Consider the following 27,566-nt stretch of genomic DNA (forward strand, 5'->3'; position numbering starts at 1 on the left):
CAATCTTATCAGACGTTTCATATAGTTTTTGTACATACACTAGATGTATGTGTAGTTAGTTAGACTTAATTCTTCTTAAATCCAACAAACCTCATGTTGACTTTCTAGATATGTCAATTTTTAGATTCATTTTGTGCTATGGCATAAATATTTTGGGGGTGCAAACTGAAAGTCTTTTAAGGTACAGTATGACTAATTAGAGCAATTCACATTATTCTAGCAAACTCTGGGTTATTTTGTTCTTGTACCTGTTATTTTGACTCCTTCCTTTGTCTCAGCTGGCACACCAACACCAAACTCGTTCTCCCCAGAGACCCGGAAGTAGTAGATAGCTCCTTCCTGTAAGTTGGTCACTTTGTAAGAGAGGCGGTTGCAGTTGTTAGTGACCGACACCCATGCCTTCTTGCTGGCCTCACGTTTTTCTATGTGGTAATTCTTCACCGGTGCTCCGCCATCATTTTCAGGAACATCCCAGGATAGCATAGCAGTTTCCTTGGTTACTTCACGTACAGTAATATTGGCTGGAGGCCCCGGGGAATCTAAGACTTTGACAACGAAGGTCATGGAAGCAGCGCTCAGCACGTTCTGAATTGTCAGCGTGTATTTTCCAGAATCGTTTCTGTTGGCATTCTCAATAGTAAGTAAAGTACGAGAATCTGTGGAGTCGATGTACGCTCTCGTGCGGAGGTCGGTGTCGGGCTTACTCCAGGAGACGTTGGGGATTGGTCTTCCTCTGAAAGGAACTGTCATGGTAAACGAGGACCCAGCCTTGACAATCAAGGTCTTCCTCATCTCACTGTCAACGTCAAATACAGGTTCTTCTTCTCTCTCTTTGGCTACCTGGGGATCGGAGCTATCACTGGGGTCACTGGCACCCATCTTATTGAGTGACCTCACTCTAAAAACATACTCGGCTCCTGTTGTTAGCCCACTCATTGTGTATTCTGTGCCTCTGAAGCTCTGAATGGCAACTTTCCAGTCGGTTTCCTCAGACTTTTTGTATTCTACGGTATATCCCGTTATTGGAGCCCCACCGTCAAACAAAGGTTTAACCCAGCCAATGGTGATTGTTGTCTTGCCCGAGTCCACTATTTTGGGTTTAGATGGAGGAGATGGCAAGAACACAGGGTCTTCTGCTCGAACCAAGGGAGAAGTTTCACTTGGAAGACTCAGGCCGGCAGCATTTTCAGCAAAAACCCGATACTCATATTCACATCCTTCTCGGAGTCCTGTGGACTTCACTCTCAGATCATACACTGGTTTCTTGTTCACACGCATCCACCGTAGGCTGTTTTTCTCACGCCTTTCGATTATGTATCCAGAGATGTCACTGCCTCCATCGGTCTCAGGTCTTGACCAGCAAAGTGTCATGGAATCTTTGGTCACAGATGTAATTTCCAAAGATGTGGGTGGGCTAGGAGTGGTGAATGGATCTAGCGCCTTCACGGCCATGCTCTCCAAGGGCTCACCAACACCGTATTTATTAACACCAGTTACTCTAAAGATATATTCATTGCCTTTGAGTAGCTTGGTCACTTTACAAGATGTTGTCCTTAACTCTGCTTCACATATGGTCCATGCGAGGCGGCTTGTTTCACGCTTTTCTACAATATAATAATCAATATCTGCACCGCCATCTTCCTGGGGACGTCCCCAGGAAAGGGAGCACTTCTCAGCTGTGAGGCCATTTATTTCAAGTGGACCTGCTGGCGGGCCAGGCTTATCAAGTACTTTACAGTTAACTGCCATAGTCCGAGTTCCTGCCACATTCTTCAGTGTAAGGACATACTGCCCAGTGTCTCTTCTTACACAGTCTTTAACTGTTAATGTGGTAGTATAGTCTGTCGAGACAATTTCTGTTTTTGCCCTTTCTTCAATTTCTACCCCATCTTTGGCCCAGGAAATTACCGGCAGAGGTCGCCCTGCAATGTCTGCATTTATCTTAAGGACTTCTCCGGCTTTGACAATGATGACATCTCGGAATTTGACATCCATCATAATTCTTGGCGCCTCAACGTCGTCTTTCACCGTGATAGGTCCAGTGGATTCAGATGGCTCACTGACTGAATCAGCAGCATTTCTTGCAAAAACCCGGAATTCGTAACGCTGGTCTTCAGTTAGCTCAGTTACTTCAAAGTATGTTTCCTGAACGTTGGTGAAATTGCACTTCAGCCACCTGCCGTCCGGTAGCTCTCTGCGTTCAACAATGTATCCAGTGATCTTCGCTCCACCATCATAACGTGGTTTAGACCACTTAAGTGACACTGATTTTCTTGTGATATTGGTGACTTCAGGTTGTCCAGGAGGGTCACAAGGGTCTCTTGCAGGGACCGGTTCACAGGCTTTACTGCATTTACCAATTCCAGCGATATTCTCAGCATATACACGATACTCGTACATTAACCCCTCGTCCAGACCAGAGACCTTCATCTGAGTGTCTGCAATGAGGACTTTGTTTGCTTTTGACCAGAGAATGCTGCTTCTTTCTTTGTATTCAAGGTGATAGCCAATCACTTGGCTCCCTCCATCATTAACTGGTACTTGCCAGCTTACAACCATGGTAGATTTTGTGGCATGCACAACTTTAGGAGTACCAGGAGGCCCAGGGGGGCTGAAGGGATACTCAGCGACAACAGCTGAGGACTCACTGTAGGAACTCTTTCCATACCGATTCTCTGCACAGACGCGGAACTGATACTCACTTCCTGTTGTCAGACGGACTATCTTAATGGATGTTCTTGCCACTGCTTGTGAAACTACCTGCCACGTTGTGGAAGTGGTTTCTCTCTTTTCAACAATGTAGTTGCTAATTTGGCAGCCACCATCATATTCTGGAGGATTCCAAGAAATAGACACATTGTCACAACTAACTTCATCAATTCGTATGGGTCCTGGAGGTCCTGGCCTGTCAAGGACAATGACAGTAATAGGAACTGTTATGGATCCAGCAGTATTTGAAACACACAGTTCGTAAGTTCCAACATCTTCCCTTGAGGCTTCTTTAATAGATAGCGTTGTTACGGTCTTCGAGGAAGATACGTTGACTCTAGTCGTCTCTCTAAGGACCTGACCATCTTTTTTCCAGGCCACGGTAGCTTGAGGTCTTCCTTTAAATGGTATGTCAATTTTGAGTTGGTCATTAGCCTTAACGTTGAAAGTATTAAAAGGAAGCTCAACGGAAGGCTTTATTTCAATGTCTTTTGCAATGACTGGCACCCCAAGCTGTCTTGGGTCGCTTCTTCCTTTTTCATTAACTGCAGCTACCCTGAAGACGTACTCTTCCCCTGCAGTTAGGCCAGATATAGTTGTCTCCAAAGTCTTCACTTGTGTGCACGTGCTCCACTTTTCACTGCCCTTTGTCTGCATTTCCACAACATAACCAGTGATCTTGCTGCCGCCATCACTCTCTGGCTTCTCCCACTTAATCGTAGCTGTATTACGGGTCACATCTACAAGAGTTACCCTTCCAGGTGGGAGTGGTGGTTCGGACACTTTGACAGGCTCTGCTGTTTCGGCTGGCAAACCAATCCCATATTCATTAGAAGCCAGGACTCTGAAGTAATAAGAACACCCTTCTTGTAGATTTTCAATTTTGAAAGTATTCTTAGTGCAGTTGTTTGTAATGGTAGCGTAAGCTTTTCTTGTAGTTTCTCGTTTTTCAACGATATAATTTGTAATCTTTGCTCCGCCGTCAATAAGTGGTGGCTCCCAGGACAGCGTCACTGAGTCTTTCTTCACTTCTCTTATGGTCAGATTCACAGGTGCGCTTGGTGAGTCAAGAACTCTGACATTGACAAAAGCTGTTTTGGAGCCACTGTTGTTTTCTAGGGTGAGGTTGTATCTACCACTGTCAAATCTGGTCACATTGTCAATCACCAGCATTGTATATGAACTCGTCACCTCAATCTGGGCTCTTTCTGTGAGAATGCCTTCAGCCTTTTCCCACTTAACTTCAGGTTCTGGGCGGCCTTTGATAGTGACAAATAGGCGCAAAGTGGCACTTGCGCGCAGAGTGACCACCTTTCTGAGATCAGCATCCAGTTCTATTTCTGGTGCTTCCATCCTCTCCTGAGCAACAACGGAGCCTGGTATAGTTGCAGGCTCACCTACACCTTCAGTATTGAAAGCACAGATGCGGAAGTTGTACTCTGTATTCTCCTTAAGCTTGGTCACTGTGAACTGCTTCCCTTGTAATCCCGATGGTGGTGTACAGGTAGTCCATTCGTCAGCCGCAGCTTCTTTGAGCTCAATCACATAGCCTCTAACGGGTGCACCACCGTCATAAATTGGCTTATTCCATGCTAGGGAGACAGAAGACCTGGAGGTATCTGTCACTTTGGGGTTGCTTGGTGGACCTGGTGGATACAAGGCATCACATGCACGGTAGAAAACGGATGGCTCACTGGGTTCCCCGACACCAGCTGCGTTCTCAGCAGCAACTCTGAATTCATAGGAGTGGCCTTCTGTGAGGCCTGTCACCCTGAACCGAAGGTCTGTTAATGTTTTCTTGTTGCACTTGGTCCATCTGATGCCTTCCTTATCTCGCTTTTCAAGAATGTACCCCTCAATTTCAGCACCTCCATCATCCACTGGACGTGTCCATGTTAGTACCATAGAGTCTTTGGTGATGGCTGAGGCCTCGGGTGTTGAAGGAGGGCCTGGACGCTTGTATGGGTTACAGGCTATCACTGGTTCAGACTCCAGGGGCTCTCCAATTCCATATTTATTCACTGCCATAACCCGGAAAATATACTCGTTCCCAGGAAGCAACTTCGTGACTTTGTAGTTGAGGGCCTGTACTTCATTTGAAACCTGGGTCCAGGAGAGTCTGCTTGTCTCTCTCTTTTCAATGATATAATGTGAAATACTAGCACCACCATCTTGCAAAGGTGGGTTCCATGCCAGGTAACACTTTTCGGCTGTAACTCCAGTAACTTTCAGAGGTCCTTCGGGAGGCCCTGGCCTATCCAGCACCTTCACGGTAATAGGTATAGTCTTGGTGCCCCCGACATTGCTGAGTTTCAAGGTATACTGTCCGCCATCGGTGCGTATACAGTCCTTGACAATGAGAGTCGTTTTCTGCAGAGTAGATTTAATTTCCATCCTAGCTGCTGTTTCTTCGAGTTCGTTCCCATCTTTTGACCATACGATGTCAGGTATGGGTTTGCCACGGATATCAGCTTCGAGAACAAAGGTCTCTCCTGCATGAACAATGATGACATCTCTGTATTTAGGATCCAGCGAGGCATTTGGTGCATCGATTTCATCCCTTGCAGTGATGGCGCCGCTGCTTTCAGATGGCTCACTAAAGTTGTCAGCCGCATTCCTTGCAATGACTCTAAATTCATATCTTTGGTCTTCTACAAGTCCAGTCACTGTAAACTCAGTTTCCACAACATTGGTGAAGCTGGCTTTCATCCAGCGGCCATCAGGAAGGTCTTTCTTTTCTACGATGTAACCCGTTATCTTGCTGCCACCATCATAAATAGGTTTCTTCCATTTCAGCGTGATGCTGTTTCTTGTAATGACGATGGCTTCAGGTCGACCAGGTGGGTCACACGGATCACGCGCAACATAGCACTCTGACACTTTGCTAGGCTTGCCAATGCCCACAATGTTCTCAGCAGAAACCCTGAACTCATATTCAAGCCCTTCATCAAGCCCCGTTGTTTTGAATTTGGTGTCTTGGATGGGGATCTTATTCAACTTGACCCACAGGATGCTATTCTTTTCCTTCTGTTCAAGATGGTAGCCAGTCACTTTGCTGCCTCCATCATTAACTGGCTCATGCCACTGCACAAGCATTTGATCTTTGGAGATAGATGTTACAAAAGGGGTTCCAGGTGGTCCAGGCTCTTTAAATGGATATTGTACAACAACGGACTTAGAATCCAGGGGAGTGCTTTTCCCATACCTGTTCTCAGCAAAAATCCTAAACTGGTATTCAGTGCCTGTTTTCAGTTTGCTTATTTTAATGGTTGTCCTGGCAACTGTTGCTGACACCATCTGCCAGTTGGTAGTGGTAGTATCTCGCTTTTCTACAATGTAGTTGCTGATTTGGCACCCACCAGTATAGGCGGGAGGTTCCCAAGATATGACCACAAAGTCTGCACTAACTTCATCAAACTTCACTGGTCCAACAGGAGGACCAGGCTTTTCCAAAACAATAACACTGAGGTTTTCTGTTGCTGTGCCTGCACTGTTTGTTGCTGTGACACTGTATTTCCCGAAGTCATCTTTGCTGCTTTCTTTAATGTGTAAAATAGTCGAAGTAGCTGTTTCTTCAACATTTACTCTGGTGGTCTGTTTAAGAGGCTCACCATCTTTGACCCAAGAAATTTTAGGTCTTGGTCTGCCTATGACTGGAATTTCTATTTTCAGATCCTCTCCCGCTTGGACACTATATGTATTAAATGGCAGCTTAAAACTAGGCTGGATGGTCAAGTCCTTGGCTATGACAGGAATGCCAAGCACTCTCGGGTCACTTTTTCCTTTCTCATTGTAAGCTTTGACACGGAACTGATATTCTTGCCCAGAGCTCAGGCCACTAACCACTGCATTACAGACTTTGGATTCAGCCACAACACTCCACTTTTCTGTTCCTTTGGGCTGCATTTCAACAACATAGCCCAGGATTCTGCTCCCTCCGTCATGCTCGGGTTTCTCCCACATAAGGGACGCGCTGGTCTGGGACACGTCAGTGAGTGTTACCTTTCCTGGTGGGGAAGGAGGCTCAGAAGCTTTCACAGCATCGGAGGTCTCCGCGGGAACACCAACCCCAAATTCATTCTCCGCCATGACTCTAAAGTAGTAGATGGCTCCTTCGGTCAGGTTCTCGACTCTAAAGCTCGTTTTATTGCATTTACTACTCACGTTAGCATATGCTTTTCGAGTGGACTCACGCTTGTCGATTACATAGTTCTTGACCTTTGCCCCACCGTCAATGATAGGTGGCTCCCATACCAGAAGGACAGAGTCTTTTCTCACTTCCTTGACAGCCAGATTCTGCGGCGGTCCTGGTGTGTCAAGTACTTTCACGGTTACGAAAGCCGACTTTGATCCGCTGCTGTTCTCCAACTTGAGGATGTATTTCCCGGCGTCGTTTCTGTCACAGTTATCTATTGAGAGTTGGGTGAAGTTAATTCCCTTCTCAATTTGGACCTTATCTGTGAATTCACCTTCCTCTTTTGACCAAGTGATCTCAGGTGTTGGACGACCCTTGAATGGAATATGGATTCTGGCAGATCCACCAGCTCTGACAACGATCCCTTTCCTTAACTCAGAGTCAAGGTCAAGTTCAGGTGCCTCGAGTTTATCTTCCGGTTTCACCGTACCAGGAACTGAGGCAGCCTCACCTAAGCCAACTTTGTTGAGGGCACAAACTCGTATTTTATATTCTTGGTGTTCGATGAGTTTGGCAATTTCAAATCGAGTGACTCTCAGGCCAGTCTGTGGAGTAACTATTTGCCATTCTTCTTCATCGGCTTTACAGATTTCTACAACGTAGCCCAGGATCTCACTGCCGCCATCATAGATAGGTTTGCTCCAGGCAAGTGTAATTGAATTTTTAGTGGTGTCTACAACATGTGCATTGGTGGGCGGGCCAGGTTTGAACACAGGATCACATGCCTTATAGTAAACGGTAGCTGGACTTGGTTCTCCAACTCCAGCAGCATTTTCTGCAGAGACTCTGAATTCATACTCATGGTCTTCTGTTAATCCTGTCACCCTGAGTCGCAAATCTGTAATGCGGCGTTTGTTACACTTGATCCACCGAATGCCACTTCTGTCTCTCTTCTCCACAATGTAACCAATGATCTCACTGCCACCATCACTGTCTGGCCGATTCCAGCAGACTGTCATGGAGTCTTTGGCAATGTTTGTGACTTCTAAGCTCTTTGGTGGTCCAGGAAGCACAAATGGATTTTTCATGAGTACTGGAGCAGATTCCAAAGGCTCCCCAACACCGTACTTGTTGACAGCCATTATTCGGAAAATATATTCATTCCCTTCTAAGAGCTTGGTAACTTTCAGAGAATTAGTCACAACTTCTGAGGCAACCACAGTCCACGCGAGTCGACTGGTTTCTCGCTTTTCTACCACATAGTGAGAAATGTCACTGCCACCATCTTGAAGTGGTGGAGACCATGCCAAAGTGCACTTTTCAGCTGTGACTCCAGTAACCTGAACTGGCCCTTCTGGTGGTCCTGGTCTGTCTAGCACTTTCACATTTACTGGGAATGACTTAGAACCGGCAACATTCGAGGCTCTCAAAATATACTGTCCACCATCAATTCGAATGGCATCTTTTACAATAAGTAAAGCTTTGAAATCTGTGTTCTTTATTTCACACCTGGCAGATTCTTCAATTTCCTTGTCTCCTCTTAACCACTCAATGGTGGGTAGGGGTTTTCCATGGACATCGGCCTCAAGCCTGAATGTTTCTCCAGCATTTACCACTATTGTATCTCTGAATTTTGGATCCATTGAAATTCGTGGGAGTTCAACTTCATCCTTGGCAGTTATTGGTCCAGTACTGTCAGAGGGTTTACTTATTGCCCCAGCTGCATTCTTTGCAATGACTCTGAATTCATATCTTTGATCTTCAGTAAGACCTGACACGGTGAATTGAGTTTCAATGACATTTGTGAAACTGGCTTTCATCCAGCGACCCTCGGGTAAATCACGTTTCTCTACGATGTAACCTGTGATCATACTGCCACCATCGTACACAGGCTTGGTCCACTGTAAAGTAATTTCATTTCTCTTAACTATTATTGCTTCTGGGGTTCCTGGTGGGTCACAGGGGTCTCTGGCTACGTAGCATTCTGAATTCTTGCTTGCCTTGCCTACCCCAACAATATTTTCAGCATAAACTCTAAATTCATACTCAATGCCTTCTTCAAGGTTCAGTGCTTTAAACTGGGTGTCATGAATAATGGTTTTGTTGACTTTTGTCCACAAAATACTATTCCTTTCCTTTCTCTCAAGGTGGTAACCTATGACTGGGCTTCCACCATTATTGATCGGTTCATGCCACTGTACCACCATAGACTCTTTGGAGATGGCTGTGACAAATGGCGTTCCTGGAGGGCCTGGTTCTTTGTAGGGATATTGAGCTACAACTGGCTCAGACTCCAGAGCAAAGCTTTGTCCATATCGGTTTTCAGCAAATATTCTGAATTGGTATTCTGTACCCGTTTTCAGCTTGGTTACTTTGAGGGTCGTTCTGGCAACAGTAGCAGAGACGACATCCCATACTGTGGTGGTTGTGTCTCTTTTCTGAACAATGTAGTTGGTAATTTGACAGCCCCCTGTATATAAGGGAGGGTTCCAAGATAATGTGATGCTCTCAGCACTGATCTCATCAAATTTAACAGGCCCTTTTGGAGGATCAGGTTTATCTAGAGTTATGATTTCAATAGCTGCTGTTTTCTGACCCACCACATTGGAAACTGTGATTCCATACTGTCCACCATCATCCTTATGAGTTTCTTTAATGCTGAGCGTGGTGAGGTCCAGGGAGTCGGTAACATTGATTCTTGTGGTCTGCTTCAATGGCATCCCATCCTTAGTCCAGGAGATGCTTGGTTTAGGACGTCCAGAAATTGGCACTTCTATTTTCAAGTCTTGGCCAACCTGTACACTGTAACTGCTGAATGCTGGTCTCACATCTGGCTCGATGACCAGATCTTTGGCGATGATTGGAACCGCAAGGGACCTGGGGTCGCTTCTTCCTTTTTCATTTACAGCAATGACTCTGAAAAGGTATTCTTCTCCCTGAGTTAGGTTGGTAACAACTGCGTCAAGGGACTTCACCCTAGCACACTCTGACCACTTATCAGTGTTTTTAGCTTGCATTTCTACGATATACTGGATGATTTTACTGCCACCATCGTGTTCGGGCTTTGTCCAACTGAGAGAGACACTGTTTCTGGTGACATCATCCACAGTTATTTTGCCTGGAGGTTGTGGGACTTCTGCAACCTTGATTGGATCTGCAGTGCGGGCGGGCAAGCCGATACCGTATTCGTTCTCAGCGGTCACCCTGAAGTAGTAACTGCAACCTTCTTGGAGCTGATCGATTTTCCACGAATTCTTATGGCAGTTTGTTACAACTGCAGCATAGGATTTTCTTGTGGCTTCTCGTTTCTCAACAATGTAATTTTTAATTTTTGATCCTCCATCCAACAAAGGAGGTTCCCATGTAATTGATACTGAGTCCTTGGTGATTTCTGTGACTTTTAAGTTGACAGGTGGGCTTGGTGTGTCCAGGACCCTTACAGTCACAAAGGCAGATTTTGTTCCACTGCTGTTTTCTAATGTGAGAGTGTATTTTCCACTATCATATCGATTGACATTGTCAAGAACAAGAGAGGTGAAGCTGCTAGTGACATCAATTATAGCTGCGTCCCGGATTTCACCATCAACCTTCCCCCACTTGACTTCTGGTGTAGGACGGCCTTTTATAGGAACAAACAGCCTTAAGGAACCACCTGCCCTTATATTAATCACTTTCCTTAGTTCAAGGTCAAGGTCTATATCAGGTGCTTCAAGTTTTTCTTCAACCATTACAGGCCCAGGGACATCAGCATGCTCCCCCACTCCGGCCTTATTAATGGCACAGATCCGGAAGTTGTATTCATGCTTTTCCAACAACTTCTCGACTTCTAGATTTGTCTTATTGATTCCAGTTGGTGGCGTACACATTGTCCATTCGCCAACACTCACATCACATTTTTCTACGATGTATCCTTGGATTTCACAGCCACCATCATAGATAGGTTTGGTCCAAGAAAGGAAAACCGAAGATCTGGTAACATCCATGACTTTGGGGTTGTTTGGAGGGCCTGGCTTATAAATGGGGTCACATGCCTTCTGGTAAGCAGAAGGGGGGCTTGGTTCACTAAGTCCAGCAGCATTTTCAGCGGAGACTCTGAATTCGTAATTGTGATTTTCTAACAGTCCAGTCACTCTCAGGCGCAGCTCTCCAATGAGACGCTTGTGGCATCTTGTCCATCTTATGCCTTCTTTGTCCCGTTTTTCTAGAACATATCCTAGAATCTCACTGCCACCATCAGATGCTGGCCTTTCCCATACGACAATCATCGAGTCTTTGGTCACAGCTGTAACTTCTGGAGCTTTGGGTGCATCTGGGACTACAAATGGATTCTTGGCAATCAATGACTCAGATTCAAGAGGTTCACCAACACCGTATTTGTTCACAGCCATTATACGGAAAATATACTCATTGCCCTCAAGAAGCTTCAGGACTTTACAGCTGAGCGTTTGCACATTGGCATCAACCAGAGTCCAGACGAGGCGGCTGGTTTCTCGCCTTTCCACAATATAATTTGTGATGTCGCTCCCACCATCCTGAAGTGGGGGTTTCCAAGCTAGAGTACATTTTTCTGCTGTAACCCCTGATATAGCAACAGGTCCCTCAGGTGGCCCTGGTCTATCGAGAACTTTGACATTGATAGTAACTGATTTCTCCCCTGCAACGTTTTTGGCCTTTAGGATATAATTGCCACTGTCCACTCGTACTGCATCTTTGACACTGAGACTGGTGGCAAAGTCGGTGCTCTTAATTTCTAACCGAGCTGTGCTTGAAAGCTCCTGATCACCCTTTACCCACTGAGTGGTCGGTATTGGTTTGCCATATATATCTGCATCGATCTTGAATGACTCACCAGCTTGTACCACAACTGTGTCCCTGTATTTGGGGTCCATGCTTATTCTGGGTGGCTCAACCTCATCTCTCGCTGTGATTGCCCCGGTGCTTTCTGAGGGCTCACTGAAAACTCCTGCAGCATTTCGAGCTATAACTCGGAACTCATATCTATGATCTTCCAGTAGGCCAGTTACCTCAAACTGGGTGTCAATGATATTTGTAAAACTGGCTTTCATCCAGCGGCCATCAGGCAATTCTTTCTTCTCAACAATGTAACCAGTGATCTTGCTTCCACCATCGTAGGTGGGTTTCTTCCACTGAAGAGTCACAGAGTTCCTTGTGACGATGATTGCCTCTGGCCGACCTGGTGGATCGCATGGGTCATGAGCAGCATAACATTCTGATGGCTTACTTGGCTTGCCGATGCCTACAATGTTCTCTGCAGACACTCTGAATTCATATTCAATGCCTTCTTCAAGGCCAGTTGTCTTGAACTTGGTTTGAGGAATAGGTGTCTTATTCAGCTTGACCCAGAGGATGCTATTTCTTTCCTTGCGCTCTAGATGGTAGCCAATGACTTTGCTCCCACCATCACTGACTGGCTCATGCCATTGTACCTCCATGCTGTCTTTGGAGGCAAGCGTGACGAATGGTGTGCCCGGTGGCCCTGGCACTTTGAATGGGTACTGGGCAACAACAGGCTCTGAGTTGAGGTAGGTACTCTTCCCATATCTGTTTTCTGCTGCAATTCTGAACTGATACTCACAGCCAGTCTTTAGTCTGCAGGCCTTTATGGTTGTTCTTGCAACTGTAGCTGACACAATTTGCCAGGCGGTCGTGGATGTGTCTCGTTTCTCTACAATGTAATTATTGATAGAGCTTCCGCCATCATACTTTGGTGGTTCCCAGGAAAGAGTGACACTGTCTGCTGTCACTTCATCCATCTTCACTGGTCCAGTTGGGGGCCCTGGCTTGTCAAGAACAATAACATTAAGGGTTTCGGTGGCTTCACCTGCCGAGTTAGTCAGTTTAACCGTGTAATGTCCAACATCTTCTCGGCAGGCTTCCTTTATTGTCAGTAGAGAATTGTTTTCCGTGCTCTCTGCATTCACTCTAGTTGTTTGCTTCAGAGGTATGTCATCTTTATGCCAGGTGACAGCTGGTGGAGGGCGTCCAACGAATGGTACATCGATTTTCAGGTCTTCACCTGCCAGTACCGTGAATGTATTGAAGAGGAGTTTGAAGGCTGGTGGGATAACAAGGTCTTTAGCAATTACTGGCACACTCAGTTGTCTGGGGTCACTGATGCCCTTTTCATTCTGCGCTGAAACACGGAAAGAGTATTCCTCACCCTGGATCAGGCCGGTGATGGTGGCTTCTGTGACTTTCACTGTGGCACACGTGGCCCATCTGTCACTGCCTTTGCTCTGCATCTCTACAATGTAGCCTAGAATTCGGCTGCCCCCGTCATGTTCTGGCTTCTCCCAAGAGAGAGACACACTGTTTCGTGTGACATCCGTCAAGGTTATCTTCCCTGGAGGAAGAGGTCGTTCTGATGCCTTCACAGACTCGGCTGTTTCGGCGGGCAGTCCGATGCCATATTCATTTTCAGCGAGGACCCGGAAATAGTAACTGCAGCCTTCTTGCAGCTGGTCTACCTTCCAGGACGTCTTATGGCAATTCGTTGCCACGGTTGAATATGCCTTTCTTGTGGACTCTCGCTTCTCAACAATATAGTTCTTTATTTTTGAGCCTCCGTCCAGGAGAGGAGGCTCCCACGTCAATGTGACAGATGTCTTTGTAACCTCCTTTATCTTTAGATTCTGTGGAGGGCCTGGCGTATCTAGCACTCTAACATTGACAAACGCCGACTTGCTGCCAGAGCTGTTTTCTACCGTTAGTATGTACTTGCCACTGTCGAATCTGTTAACATTTCCAACAACAAGCAGGGTGTAAGAGCTTGTGGATTCAATGCTAGCCTTGTCCAGAGATTCTCCATGCTCTCGGGCCCACTTGACCTCAGGTGCTGGTCTCCCTTTGATGGGAACAAAGAGCCTCAAGGTGCAGCAGGCACGTATAGTGACAACTTTGCGTAAGTCAGCATCCAGTTCTATCTCTGGAGGCAACATTCTTTCTTCTGCCTTTGGAGTTCCAGGAACGAGGGCAGGTTCCCCAAGTCCCTCAGAATTCATGGCATAAATGCGGATTTTATATTCCTGATTCTCTATGAGGCTGGTGATGGTATAGGAAGTTGCCTTGAGCCCAGCTGGTGGAGTGACAACCTGCCATTCATCTTCTTCAGGCAGGGCAATCTCAACCATATACCCAGTGATTTCTGAACCTCCATCATAAATGGGTTTATTCCACGCAATTGAAATGGACGACCTGCTTGTATCAAGGACACGAGGGTTACCCGGTGGGCCAGGTTTAAACACAGTATCGCAAGCTTTATAAAACGGGCTGGTAGCACTTGGAGCACTGATTCCAGCTGCATTTTCTGCCATAATTCTGAACTCGTATTCATGTCCTTCTGTCAGCCCAGATACTTTAAATCTTAAGTCAGTCAGAGCTTTTTTGTTGCATTTCACCCAGCGCTGGCCAGCTTTATCACGCCGCTCCACAATGTAGTTGATAATTTCACTTCCACCATCAGAGTCAGGATGCCCCCAGCAGACGACCATGGAGTCCTTGGTGATAGTTGTAACTTCCGGGTTCTTGGGTGGATCAGGTGGTCCATATGGATCCACTGCAAGCACAGGCTCTGATTCAAGTGGCTCTCCAACCCCGTATTTATTTACTGCCATGACACGGAATATGTATTCATTCCCTTTCAGGAGCTTAGTAACCTTCAGCTTTGTTACTTGGACTTCCGTGGCAACATTTGTCCATGCCAACCTGCTGGTTTCACGTTTCTGTACGATGTAATGATCAATTTTGGCACCTCCATCGTCCAGTGGAGGTAACCACGACAACACACACTTCTCTGATGTCACATCAGACACAGCCAAAGGTCCCTCAGGTGGTCCCGGTCTATCAAGAACTTTGACATTGAAAATGTGTTTGGCAAAGCCACCAGGATTGGTTGCTGTCAGGATGTAAGCCCCACTGTCCGTTCTTGAGGAATCCTTGTTTATCAGATGAGTGGAGAAGTCTGCAATTTTTATTTCTAATTTCCCCGTGCCTTCAAGCTCCTTTCCATCTTTAGTCCATTCCATTGTTGGAGGTGGGCGACCTGAAACATCAGCTTCCAGCTTGAATGCTTCACCAGCTTTTAATGTGATGGTATCCTTAAATCTAACATCCACCATTATTCGTGGTGCCTCCAGGTCATCCCTGCATGTGATGGCATCTGATGGCTCGGACGGTGGACTGATGGCACCGGCAGCATTTTTGGCAATCACACGGAACTCGTATGCAGCATCTTCAGTTAGGCCACTGACCGTAAATTCATTCTCTAAAATGTTGCTGAAGTTGGCCTTCAGCCATCGTCCATTAGGAAGGTCCCTCTTTTCAACCACATAGCTAGTAATTTTAAAGCCTCCGGTATATTCAGGCTTAGCCCACTTCAGTGCCACTGTGTGTCTTGTAATGTTTAGAGGAACTGGTTTCCCGGGTGGGTCAATGGGATCCAAAGCAAACATTGGTTCAGATGGCTTGCTTGGCTTGCTCTTGCCTGCCATGTTTTCTGCAATTACTCGGAATTCATAAGCAATGCCATCGGTAAGTCCAGTTGATTTGAAAATGTTGCCTGGTACTAATGCTTTGCTCACAGTCTGCCAGAGGATGCCATTCCGTTCTTTCCTTTCAATGTGATATCCTAAAATGGGGCTTCCACCATCAGAAAGTGGTTCATGCCAGCTGATTGTCATGGAGTCTTTGGTGACTGCAGTAACCTGAGGGGTACCGGGAGGCCCGGGCACCTTAAATGGATAGTTTGCTACTACAGATGCAGATGTGATGCCTGGTCCAACCCCATATCTGTTTTGAGCCCTTACACGGAATTGATACTCCACTCCTGTGGTCAGACGGGTTGCTTTGTAGGTAGTGCGTATAACAGTTGTTGCTAACTCCACCCATGTAGTACTGTCTGTCTGTCTCATCTCTACTACATAGTTGCTTATCGGCACACCTCCATCATTCTCGGGTGGCTCCCAAGAGAAGGTTACAAAGTCAGATGAAACTTCATCAAATTTAATGGGTCCAGTAGGTGGTCCTGGGATATCATGGACTTGAATGGTTATAACGTCACCAACCTCTCCTACAGTGTTCTTTGCTGATAATGGATAGGGTCCACTGTCACTTCTGACACACTCATTGATATTTAAGATGGTTGATGTTGCTGTGTTTTCAACATTAACTCTCTGTGTCTGTTTAAGGATTTGGTCTCCCTTTTTCCATGTGACTGTGGGCTTGGGTCGACCAAGTACTGGGATTTCAACTTTGATGTTGTCACCAGCTCTGGCAATGACTAGCTTCTGATAGATGCCACGGAGGTCCAGCTCTGGGAGCATCGTCTGCTCTTTGACAATGACAGGTCTGCTCTCTCTAGGAGCACTCCTGCCTGCACTGTTTACCGCCATCACTTGGAAGGTATATTCTTCTCCTTCGGTTAGGTTCCTCACCACACATTCTAACCCTTTCACTGTTGAGATGTGGGTCCACTGGTCAGACCCTTTTCTCTGGGCTTCAATCACATAGCCAGTTATCTTGCTCCCACCATCATGCCTTGGCTTGGGCCACGCCAGGCTGACTGTGTTCTTGGTAATGTCCATAATGTTAAGGCTATCTGGGGGTAATGGTGCCTCAGAGGCTCTCACAGGTTCTGTGGTTTCCGTTGGCTCACCAACCCCATATTCATTTTCTGCCATCACTCTGAAGAAATATTCACAGCCTTCTGTCAAGCCAGTCACTTTATATGTACATTTATGGCACTTAGTAGTGACTGTGGAGTAGGATTTTCTGGTTGCTTCACGTTTCTCCACAATATAATTTGTTATACGTGAGCCCCCATCTATCAGAGGTAGGTCCCAGTGTAGGGTGACAATGTCCTTTGTGATGTCTGTAGGCCTTAGGTTAAGGACAGGGCCTGGTGTGTCTAGGACTCTGACGTTAACAAAGCCGCTTTTCTTCCCAGCTGGGTTTTCGATGGTCATCACGAATTTACCAGTATCATATCTGTTACATTCTGGAATAATGAGAAGAGTAAATGACTCTGTGTTTTCGATGTTGGCTCGGTGCTTCAGGTTGATATTATCTTTGGTCCATGTCACTTCAGGTGCAGGACGACCTTTAATTGGCACAAAAATCCTAATACTGAGCCCTGCCCTAACCACAAGTGTTCTTCGAAGCTCAGCATCTAGCTCAAAATCAGGAGCCACTTCCTTCTCTACAATTTCAACATTTGGAATCACTGCTGGTTCCCCCACACCTGCATCATTGATGGCACTAATTCTAAAATTATATTTTTCCTTAGTCTGAAGATCAGGAACCACAAACTGAGTGATTCTGAGGGCTGTTCCTGTTGTATCTTTGATCCAGGCATCATCTCCTACTTTTTGATGCTCTACCACGTAGCCAGTGATTTCAAGCCCACCATCATAATGAGGCTTGCCCCATGCTAAAGAAGCAGATTTCTTGGTGGTATCAGTGACATGTGCATTTGAAGGTGGTCCTGGGGGATCTGAACAAGAGAAACAAAGATAAAAGCATATGTTAGGAGTTTTGCTTTGGGGTACTTTATATAAAATATCAGAAGGCTCAAATGAGCAGTGTTAGAGAAGATCACAGGTACTAACATGCAACATCTTTCATCAGAACAGGATTCGAGGCATCACTGGGAGGACCGATCCCGGCTCTGTTTTCTGCACTGACACGGAATTCATAGGTATTTCCTTCTTGCAGTCCAGTTACTTTGCACCTGAGATCGGAAACTGGTGTTTTGGTTGCTCTCACCCACCGTAGGCCTTTCTTTTCTCTCCTTTCTACATGATATCCTGTGATCTCGCTGCCACCATCATCAGTTGGCCTCTTCCAGCTGACAGTGGCAGTGTTCTTGGTGACATTTGAGATCTCAGGTTTTCCAGGAGGGCCAGGGGGACCTACAAAAGAAGCAGATTTGTGGTAAATTCCCCAGCTACTGACCTGTCCTGCAAATGTTTCCATGGAATTCACAACTACATCTACCATATGTTCTACATACCAAATCTGTCCACCATTTTGACGGGCTCAGACTGAACGGGTTCTCCTTTGCCGTAATGGTTTACTGCTGATACACGGAAGAGGTATTCGTTTCCTTGGATGAGTTTGGTTACCACATGCCTGCATGCCTGAATATCTTCAGAAACCACTGTCCACAAAAGCCGGCTGGTTTCTCTCTTCTCAAGAACATAAGCTTTAATCGGTGAGCCCCCATCTTCTAAGGGAGGTGTCCAAGTAAGTGTTGCTTTTTCAGCTGAAACATTACTGATTTCAATGGGACCTGGGGGACCAGGTACATCAAGGACTGATACCTTCACATGTTCCTCCTTTGTGCCAAAAGGATTGGTAGCAGTGATGGTGTACTCGCCAGCATCCTTTCTTGTGGCATACTTAACTGTCAGCATAGAAGATGTTGGGGTTGAAGTTATTTGAGCTATGTCTGATGGTCTGATATCTTTTCCTGCCCTGGACCAGCTTGACTTTGGAAGGGGTTTGCCGAGAATGCTAATGGCACTTAAAACAATGCTATCCCCTGCCTTGACTGTTACCCCGTCTTTAATTGTGGGATCAAGGACAATGGTTGGTGCCTCTGCAAAGGAAAAATAAATAAGTAAATTCATCAGAAAATGAAGGAGGTTTAATTTTCTGCTTTTTGATTTGGGAGAAATGTAAGTTCCACATACCGTATTCATCCTTGCAAATAATGGTTCCTGTGCTCTCTGATGGAGCACTGATAGCACCCGCTGTATTCTTTGCTCTGATTCGGAATTCATATTTTCCACCTTCAACAAGGTCAGTTACAGTAAAGGCACAGTCTGGGACATTAACATGGTTGGCTTTCATCCAAGACTTAGAGGGTAGATCCCGCTTCTCCACGATATATCCTGTTAATTTATGGCCACCATCATATTTAGGTTCTGTCCAGATAAGAGTCACTGAATTCCTTGTTACACTGATAACCTCAGGTTTTCCAGGAGGATCTAAACAAAAAAGAAAACCCATCAAACAAACCACCAATGCTTGCTTCATGTAGCACACTCCCTCAGGCTTTGCTTTAGTAATGACTTACCAATTGGATCAAGTGCCACAACTGGCTCTGATGGCAGGCTTGGCTTGCCCACTCCAGCTAGATTGATAGCCATAACTCTAAATTCATATTCAAGACCTTCAGTTAATCCTGTCACTTTGAAATCTTTCATCCTTATAGGAGTCTTGTTAGCTCTCTTCCACAGAAGGCTGTTTCTTTCCTTGAATTCAATATGATATCCTACAAATGACCATGAACATATCAATTCAGATAGAGACTATACAGACTGGTTTGAAATATATACAGTTACCCAAGCTAATTATTTGCAGATATATTAAAAAGATAACTTTTGCTTGTTATCTATATTTTTATTTTCTGGGTGTGGTGCCACTTTCTCTCTTGCAATATACATAAATATTACCATTTCTTTTGGAAAACCAGTAGATATTTTCTCTAAAATTACTTTCTTTATGAACTATTATATTGTTTTTAAAATAAAGTTAAATATTAATTGTATATATATATATATAAACAAAATATTTCTAAGAAACACTGATATAAAATTCAGAGGGTAGGAGTAAATTTAATACCTGTAATTGGTGAGCCACCAGTCTTTTTGGGATCAGTCCATGTTAGAGATACTGAATCATGTCTGACATCCACAATATTGGGAGGTGGGGGAGCATCAGGCACATCTAGAGAAAGGTAGAGAATATAAGATTTAGAAGAAAGAGCCTCCACAAAGCCATATTTTGTTTCATATGTATATCTTTTCTCTTAACGCACTTACCAAATGGATGTTTGGCAACAATTGGTTCTGACTTTAGGCCTTCTCCTACACCATATTTATTTTCAGCACTGACCCTGAAGGTGTATTCTATGCCCTCGTGAAGTCTGGTTACTCTAAAGGTGGTTTTCTGGACAGCCGAAGCACATGTCACCCACTTGTTATTCACAGAGTCTCTCTTCTCTAGTACATAGTTGGTGATTTCAGAACCTCCATCATCCTTTGGAGGACCCCACTTCAAGGTCATGGCTTCTGCTGTGACTTCATCAAATTTGATTGGTCCGGTGGGGATGCCAGGCTTGCCAACAACCTTTATAGAAAGAGTTCCTTCCTTGGTGCCAGCAACATTCTTGAGTGTGATTGTGTATTTTCCAGCATCGGATTTTTGGCAGTCATATACTACAAGGGTTGTATTAACTGCAGTTGATTCGACACTGACTCTTGTGTCCGTTGCTAGAGGATCTTCCCCCTTCTTCCAAGACACCGATGGTGCTGGTTTGCCTTTTATGGGGATCTTGAGACGGAAGTTGCTGTTTTCTTTAGCCAAGTAGCACAAATCAGGTAGATCCTTCAAGTCAAGATCGGGAGCCACTATTAAAAAAAAAGAGAGTGGAGACAAATTATTTGCATTGAAATTATTGAGATTAGAAAGCCACCTCAGATCACTATCGGTTTAAAAGGTATATGTTCAGTACGCCAGCATGTTGGGGTTCTGGCAGACACTTCTGGTGACTAGCAGGAGAAAGTAAAGATGCTACGGGAGATGCTTACCCACATCGTCCTTGGCCACAACCACAATTTCACTTGGGGTTCCTTCTCCGTTTTCATTCTCTGCACTCACTCTGAAGGTGTACTCCTTCCCCTCCTTCAGATCCTTTGTGGAGTACTGTAGGCTCAGTGATTTCATGACCCGTTGCCACTTATTTTCTTCTGTCAGGAAATCCACCACATAGCCAGTAATTCTGCTTCCGCCATCACTGCGAGGCTTCTTCCAGCCGATGGTACAAGATGACTTAGTTATAGCCAGTGCTTTCAGGTCAACCACAGGTCCTGGGGTTTCTAAAAGAGAAGAGATAAGTCTAAGCCCCGGGCAACCAAGGTGGGCTGTAGTAGTTCAATGTGATTGGCCCTAGTCCAGGGCTTACCAGAAGCTTTGACGGCATCACGTGTCTCCCCCGGATCCCCGATGCCATATTCGTTTTCGGCAAACACTCTGAAGAAGTAGGATTTCCCCTCCTCCAAGTTAGAGACTCTGAAGCTTGTCTTCGAGCACTCAGTTGTCACTGTCGACCAGGACTTTCTCTCTGCATCCCGTTTCTCAACCACATAGTTTATGATGGGGCTCCCACCATCAATAATGGGAGGATCCCAGGTAACATATGCAGAGTCCTTGGATACCTCCTTAACAGTCACATTGACAGGCGGACCAGGAGTGTCTGAATAACATACATAAGAAATGAACACAAACATATTAAAAGATATACAAACTATGGTTTCAAGCACACATGATGATTCTTTTCTTCAGTAGACTTACCCAGCACTTTCACCACAATAGTGTACTCCTTCTTGCCGCAGCTGTTCTCCAAGGTTAAGATATATTTTCCTGCATCATATTTGTTCACATTTTCGCAGCGCAAGAAGGTGTCAAAGTCTGTTGACTTTATATCCAGGCCAATCCTTTCTCTTAGATTGACGTTCGGTTTAGACCAAGTAATCTTTGGAGGTGGCCGTCCTTTTACTGGCACGTAGAGTCTCATTGTAACTCCAGCACGTAAGATAAGTGTTTTCCTTAGTTCAGCATCAAGTTCTCCCTCAGGTGGAACTATTTAATTTGGGGGGTGGGGTGGTGAAGAAAGTTAAAGTCATAACAATGTAAGCATCGCATGTATTTCTTTCTTTTTTTTTTTTTTTTGAGACAAGGTTTCTCTGTGTATCCCTGGCTGTCCTGGAACTCACTTTGTAGACCAGGCTGGCCTCGAACTCAGAAATCCGCCTGCCTCTGCCTCCCGAGTGCTGGGATTAAAGGCGTGCGCCACCACGCCCGGCATCACATGTATTTCTAAAGACTGCCTTTATCTTTTTTAAACTCACTTTATAAAACTGACTTCTTGTTTGTTTGTTTTTTAAAAAACCCTTAAATAACTCAATACTCTTATTATCTTTCATTTTTCTCTATTTTTCTTTTATTTCTAGATATGTGTTTCTGTGTATGTTTGCATATGTGAGTGCAGAGTCCATAGAAGCCAGAAATGGACATTAGAGTTTCTGGGGGTGAAGTCACAGGCACTTTTAAGTCACTTGACGTGAGTCTGGGACCCAATGCACTCTTAACCACTGAGCTAGCTCTCTTACCCCCAAGATAGTTTATTTTCATTTTTCAGTGAACTTTGGACACAACCAAATATTCCTCAGAGGACCTGTAGTCCTTTCACATGAACCTTGCATGTCTAAGACTCTATGTGGAAAGACTGCTTCCTCCAGCCTTGGTTTTTCTTTTTTATATTCACTGAAGGCATCCTGCATATACTTCACACCATTTGTTATTTCATTGTAGAAAGGAAAGTATGTAATAGATAAAATAGACTTCTGGGAAAAATTTTAAAGGTGGGAAGGAGTTATGGAGATGAAACAAGTAGAAGAAATAAGAGGAAGAGAACTTATGAGAGCCTCCCAGTCGCATGACTACTGAAAGGTTTGTTGGATGAGTAAATAATAAATGAAAGGAAAATAAATAGGTCACAACTTCAGAAAAAACCCTTTTTATTCTTAAAATAAAATTCCATATTCCTTTGAAAACCACTTATAACCTTTATTCAATTTGGCCTGCTAAAAACTATGAAATATCACCTATTCCTCTCAACCTGTGCTCCTGGAGCTTATAGATATGCGTGCATAGGAGTCGATTAGAATTCCCTCTTAGGAGATGATGAAGAGAATGTCTCATTTCTATCTTTTGGTGTACTTACTTAGGATGTCCTTGGGGCAGTGTTTATCTGGCACATCGCTGGGGTCGCTGTACCCAATCTTGTTAACGGCATACACTCGGAACTGATACTCTGTGTTTTCCATCAGGCCAGTCACCTCGAAGCGGGTCTTCTGGAGCTTCTCTGGTAAATTGCACCTCACCCAGTGATCGGAATCAGCTCGCTTTACTTCCACAAGATAACCGATGATAGGGCTGCCACCATCATAGGCCGGCTTGCCCCATGATAGACTCACAGAACTACGGGTGGTATCATAGACTTTAGGGAAAGCTGGCGGGCCAGGTGGATCTGAGGATAAATGACAGGAGAGAGGATTAGCAAAAACTTCCTTTCTGGCTGTTTAATGCTGAATCCAGAGTATGGGACTGTCAAGTACACTTACACAGTGGGTCTTGAGCATACACGGCTTTGGATGCATCACTGGGTTTGCCGGGTCCAGCTTTATTGATAGCCGTAACTCGGAATTCATACTCAGTGCCTTCCTGGAGACCTGTTGCTTTTAATGTCCTTTCTATAACAGGTTTTCTGTTGACTTTAGTCCAGTTAACTGCCTGAGTTTCCCGCTTTTCAACCAAGTATCCGGTGATAGGTGAGCCACCATCATCCGCTGGGGCTTTCCAGCTGACGGTCATGTGATCTTTAGTGATGTTGCTAATGACAGGAGGATCACAGCGTCCAGGCGGGTCTGTAGAGATGGAATGATAAGTTGATGTCCTAAGTGAAAAGGCCGTATTGAAAAAGTAAAGGGCCAACTGCTGGAGAACATTCTTACTTACCATATGGGTTTTTGGCAATTGCTGGCTCAGTGAGGATGGGATCGCCGACTCCGTATTTGTTTTCGGCACAGATACGGAACTGGTATTCATGGCCCTCTATAAGTTTCTCCACAGTGCAGCTGGTGATGGGCACAGTAGCAGAGACCTGGGCCCAGTTGGGCCTGCTTGTTTCACGCTTGTCAATGATGTAGTTGGTGATTTCTGAGCCTCCATCCTCAAGAGGAGGTTCCCAGGACAGCATGGCACGGTCTGCATACATCTTGTTGATTTTCACAGATGCTGGAGGACCTGGCTTATCTGAAAGAATGGAGAAGAGTGGAGCACTTTACTAAAAGGGGGAATGAAAATAGAGAAGAGGGCTAGAGAATATAGGTATAGAGAGTAGGCTACCCTCAATATTGTCATCGACTCCTCTGTGACTCTAGAAGTCACCTCACATCTCAGAATCCTATGTAGCTGGAATATGTAGTCACTAATAGTCTTCAGAAATCAAAGCCACTCTTCTGTAATACTATTAACTTTATTCTTAGGAAATACTTTATTATTGCTGTACTTGAGACAGGGCATCATGTAGAACAAGCTGGCTTCGAAGTCCCCGAGTATTGGAGCATGACCTCGAAACCCTGATTCTCCTGCCTCCTCCCAAATCCTGGGCTTACAAGAGTTCATTGCCATGTACAGCTTATAAACTTATGTATAGCTCTTCAGGCTAAGTGAGGCATTGGAGTGTAATCAAGTGCTTTAGTTACCTAGTACTTTCAGCTTAATGGTGGCTGATTTGGAACCACTGGAATTTTCGGCAGTAATGGTATAGTCTCCTGAGTCTTTCCGGTTCACACTGAACAGCTCCAAGGTACACAAGTTCCGCTTCATTGCCATCTTTATGCCTTCTGCTTGTTTTATTGGTGTGGTGTCTTTCTTCCAAGAAACCGTTGGCATCGGTTTCCCAAAGACAGTAGCATCCAAGCAGACATTAGTCCCAGCCTTCACGGTAAGCAAGGACTTCATCTCAACACTGAGTTCTATCCTTGGAGGAACTGGAGAGAAAGAAGATTGGAGGTATTGATGTATGCAAACTTGTGTTGTACAATTATTACTGATTATTGTGATAAATTCACATTTGTTTCATGAGTGAGATTTTATCTTGCTATTAATGATGAACTTTTAATACTTGGGATTGAAGCCAGGTCTTCATACATGCTAGGCAAGTGCTGTGCCACTGAGTTCTACCCTCAGTCCTCCGTACTTATTTTCATTTCATTATTATTTACATTTATGGGTACAGAAATGGGTATTTTGGCATAAGTATGCATTGGGAAATGATTCAATCAAGCAAACTCATACAATGGTGGCCTCACCTATTCAGTCAGCATTTTTCTAGGTGTGAGGAAAACACCTAAAATCTACTGTTTTAGTACCTTTAAGCTTTATAAAACATTATAAATTATGACACCATTCAGGGGAGTAGATCACCACAAATAATTCTTCTTGTCAGACTGAAACTTTGACATTCTCTCCTTCTTATCTCCCTTCCCTTCCCTTCCCTTCCCTTCCCTTCCCTTCCCTTCCCTTCCATCAGCCACTTATTTTTAAGCAACATATACAGTGTGAAAGTTAAATACATTTAATATAAAAATTTGACAGTACTGCAAATAGGAATCCCAAGGCTAGGCTTCAGCACTGTCATTGTATTGTTTCTTTGTCTTTCTTCCTGTGATTATGCATCATTAAAATCTTTCAGTCCTCACTCTTGTAACTGCTTTCTTGTTTTGCTTATTACAGTTCTTCCTAAGCATAATTTTTAGTGCTGTGTACATTTAGTTTACAAAGTAAACACCCTATCATTTATTCTTTGCCATTCCCACAAGTATGCGTTTAGTGTTTGTTTGTTTGTTTGTTTGTTTGTTTGTTGGGGAGGGTGTTTAGGAGACATGACTGACCATCATGGATACTCTATGTGTTACAATATGCAATAGAATCTTACCATTTTCTGCAAGAATGGTCACTGGATCAGAAGGCTCTGAAGGTTGGCTGATGTTCACAGCAGTCTTGGCAATCGCTCTGAATTGATACTGAGCATTCTCTTCTAACCCAGTAGCTGTGTACTCTTCCTGGGGAATCTGGTGAGGTGTGGTATTGCACCGAACCCATTTATCACCAGGAAGTTTGCAAGCCTCTACAAAATAGCCAATAATTCTGCTGCCTCCATCATGCTTTGGCCGAGCCCAGATAAGTGATGCACTGTTCTTGGTGACATCAACAACTTCAGGTTTCCCTGGTGGATCTAAAGCCAAAATAAATATTCTCAATGTTGATCTAGACTAGAAGTTTAAACACCTCACAGCATCACCCCTATGATGTCCAACAGGATAACAATTATCTCATGCCAACCATCCACCCCCATTATCTAGTTTTGAGTGCTTACTCTACATTGACAGGAAAGACAGTACATTTTCATGGTAAGAGGTAGGTCCTCTTCTAGGATGGGAGTGCTAACTTTCAGAAGCAAGATTTAAATGCACCTCTCTCATTCCAGACAACCATTACTTACCAACTGGCATTCTTGCAGTCACATACTCTGTTGGTTTGCTAGGTGGGCTGGACCCAGCTTTGTTTAGGGCATAGATTCTGAATGAATATTCTAGACCTTCTACGAGGCCGGCACAAGGATACTCAGTTGACCGGACAATAGTGTCATTAGCTTTCACCCAGAGCAAACTGTTTCTTTCTTTGCGTTCAATCAGGTAACCAGTGATGGGGCTTCCTCCATCACTGTCTGGTCTGTCCCATGCGACAAATATGCAGTCTTTGTTGACTTTAGTGACACGTGCATTCTTTGGCTCACTAGGAACATCTAGAGGTGAAGACAGGGAAATGTCAGATTCTGCCTCCAAGAATATGTGTATGTATATTCATATATTTGTATACATACACCCACATGTATACATATACATGCATATATACATATATACATTATATATATATACATACACACACACACACACACACACACACACACACACACACACATATATATAAGATTTCTCATACACACAATAAAACTCTTACCAAATGGGAACTTAGCAAGCATCTTTGGAGATGTGAGAGGCTCTGAAATGCCAAATCTGTTTTCAGCTCGGACCCGGAAGATATACTCCTGGCCTGGGATCAGCTTTCCAACCCTGCAGGAAGTCTTGGTGACTGAAGCTAGAGCTGTGACCCAATCACCACGGCTTACATCACATTTCTCTACTATGTAATTGGTAATGTTGCTGCCTCCATCCTCCAGAGGGATGTGCCAAGACAGGGAGCAAGCATCAGCATCTATTTCAGAAATGTCAAATGGAGGCTGAGGGGGCCCAGGAGCATCTGCATAAATCAAGAGGAAAGAAATGTAAGAACAGAGATTTGATAGTTTAAAAAAAAAAAACCAACCGTTCTCATCTCATCTCAATATTTTAATGGCCACTTGTCTCATGTGTAACCTACCCATGACTGTAACTTTGATTTTCTGAGTGTCTGACCCGGAGCTATTCTCTGCCGTGAGGCTATAGTAACCACTGTCTTTTCTAGTGACGTCTTTTATGATCAGAACTGAGGAGCTGTCTGCCTTGTGGATGGCCAGGTGGCTGGATGTAACAACTTCGTCATCTCCTTTCTTCCATTTGCAGATGGGGTTAGGCTTTCCATACACATGAGCCTCAACTCGAAGTTTCTTCCCGGCTTTGATAGTGATTTGCTCAGGCATGAGGATCTTTGGTGGCACTGAAAGCAAAGACAAAAGCCATTCCTTAGGTGGGGAATTTTTCTGAGTTTTTAAAGATTTTGGGTTGTAGACCACTAGGGGTTTCAACTTAAAGATTCATGAATTTATAATGGAATTCTAAAAAATTTTTAAATGCAACAGAAAGTATCAGCTATAGTACACATAAGGCTAGAGACAATTCTCTAATCTGTGTGTAAGGAACTTGTTAACTCAAGGATAAATGTCTGTCTTAACCAGCTTTTGATCACATGGTACAAAGGAAGCAATGACTATTTATAAAGATTGGTTATGTAGTTTAGATACTACTCAGAAAAGCCAGATAAGAGGAACAGATATCCACGAAGGCTAAACAGC

The 27,566-nt window shown here is 44.5% G+C and overlaps 1 protein-coding gene across 46 annotated transcripts in view; it reads right to left on the reverse strand.

The window, feature by feature from the left end:
- Positions 1-27,566, reverse strand: part of Ttn (titin) — a 271,446-nt gene that overhangs the window by 31,785 nt on the left and 212,095 nt on the right. For all 46 annotated transcript variants that reach the window (XM_029473164.1, XM_029473037.1, XM_029473035.1 and 43 more), the window contains 18 exons: positions 26,936-27,211; positions 26,516-26,815; positions 25,998-26,300; positions 25,431-25,730; positions 24,196-24,483; positions 23,447-23,743; positions 23,053-23,355; positions 22,653-22,958; positions 21,221-21,508; positions 20,832-21,122; positions 20,458-20,745; positions 19,690-20,277; positions 19,490-19,594; positions 18,942-19,139; positions 18,556-18,852; positions 17,874-18,461; positions 17,470-17,772; positions 249-17,354 (listed from right to left, as the gene is read on the reverse strand). In XM_029473164.1, coding sequence (XP_029329024.1) covers positions 249-17,354; positions 17,470-17,772; positions 17,874-18,461; positions 18,556-18,852; positions 18,942-19,139; positions 19,490-19,594; positions 19,690-20,277; positions 20,458-20,745; positions 20,832-21,122; positions 21,221-21,508; positions 22,653-22,958; positions 23,053-23,355; positions 23,447-23,743; positions 24,196-24,483; positions 25,431-25,730; positions 25,998-26,300; positions 26,516-26,815; positions 26,936-27,211 — 22,425 coding nt within the window. The remainder of the gene's footprint in view (positions 1-248; positions 17,355-17,469; positions 17,773-17,873; positions 18,462-18,555; positions 18,853-18,941; positions 19,140-19,489; positions 19,595-19,689; positions 20,278-20,457; positions 20,746-20,831; positions 21,123-21,220; positions 21,509-22,652; positions 22,959-23,052; positions 23,356-23,446; positions 23,744-24,195; positions 24,484-25,430; positions 25,731-25,997; positions 26,301-26,515; positions 26,816-26,935; positions 27,212-27,566) is intronic.

This window comes from Mus caroli, chromosome 2, assembly GCF_900094665.2.
Source record: "Mus caroli chromosome 2, CAROLI_EIJ_v1.1, whole genome shotgun sequence".
Lineage (NCBI taxonomy): Eukaryota > Metazoa > Chordata > Mammalia > Rodentia > Muridae > Mus > Mus caroli.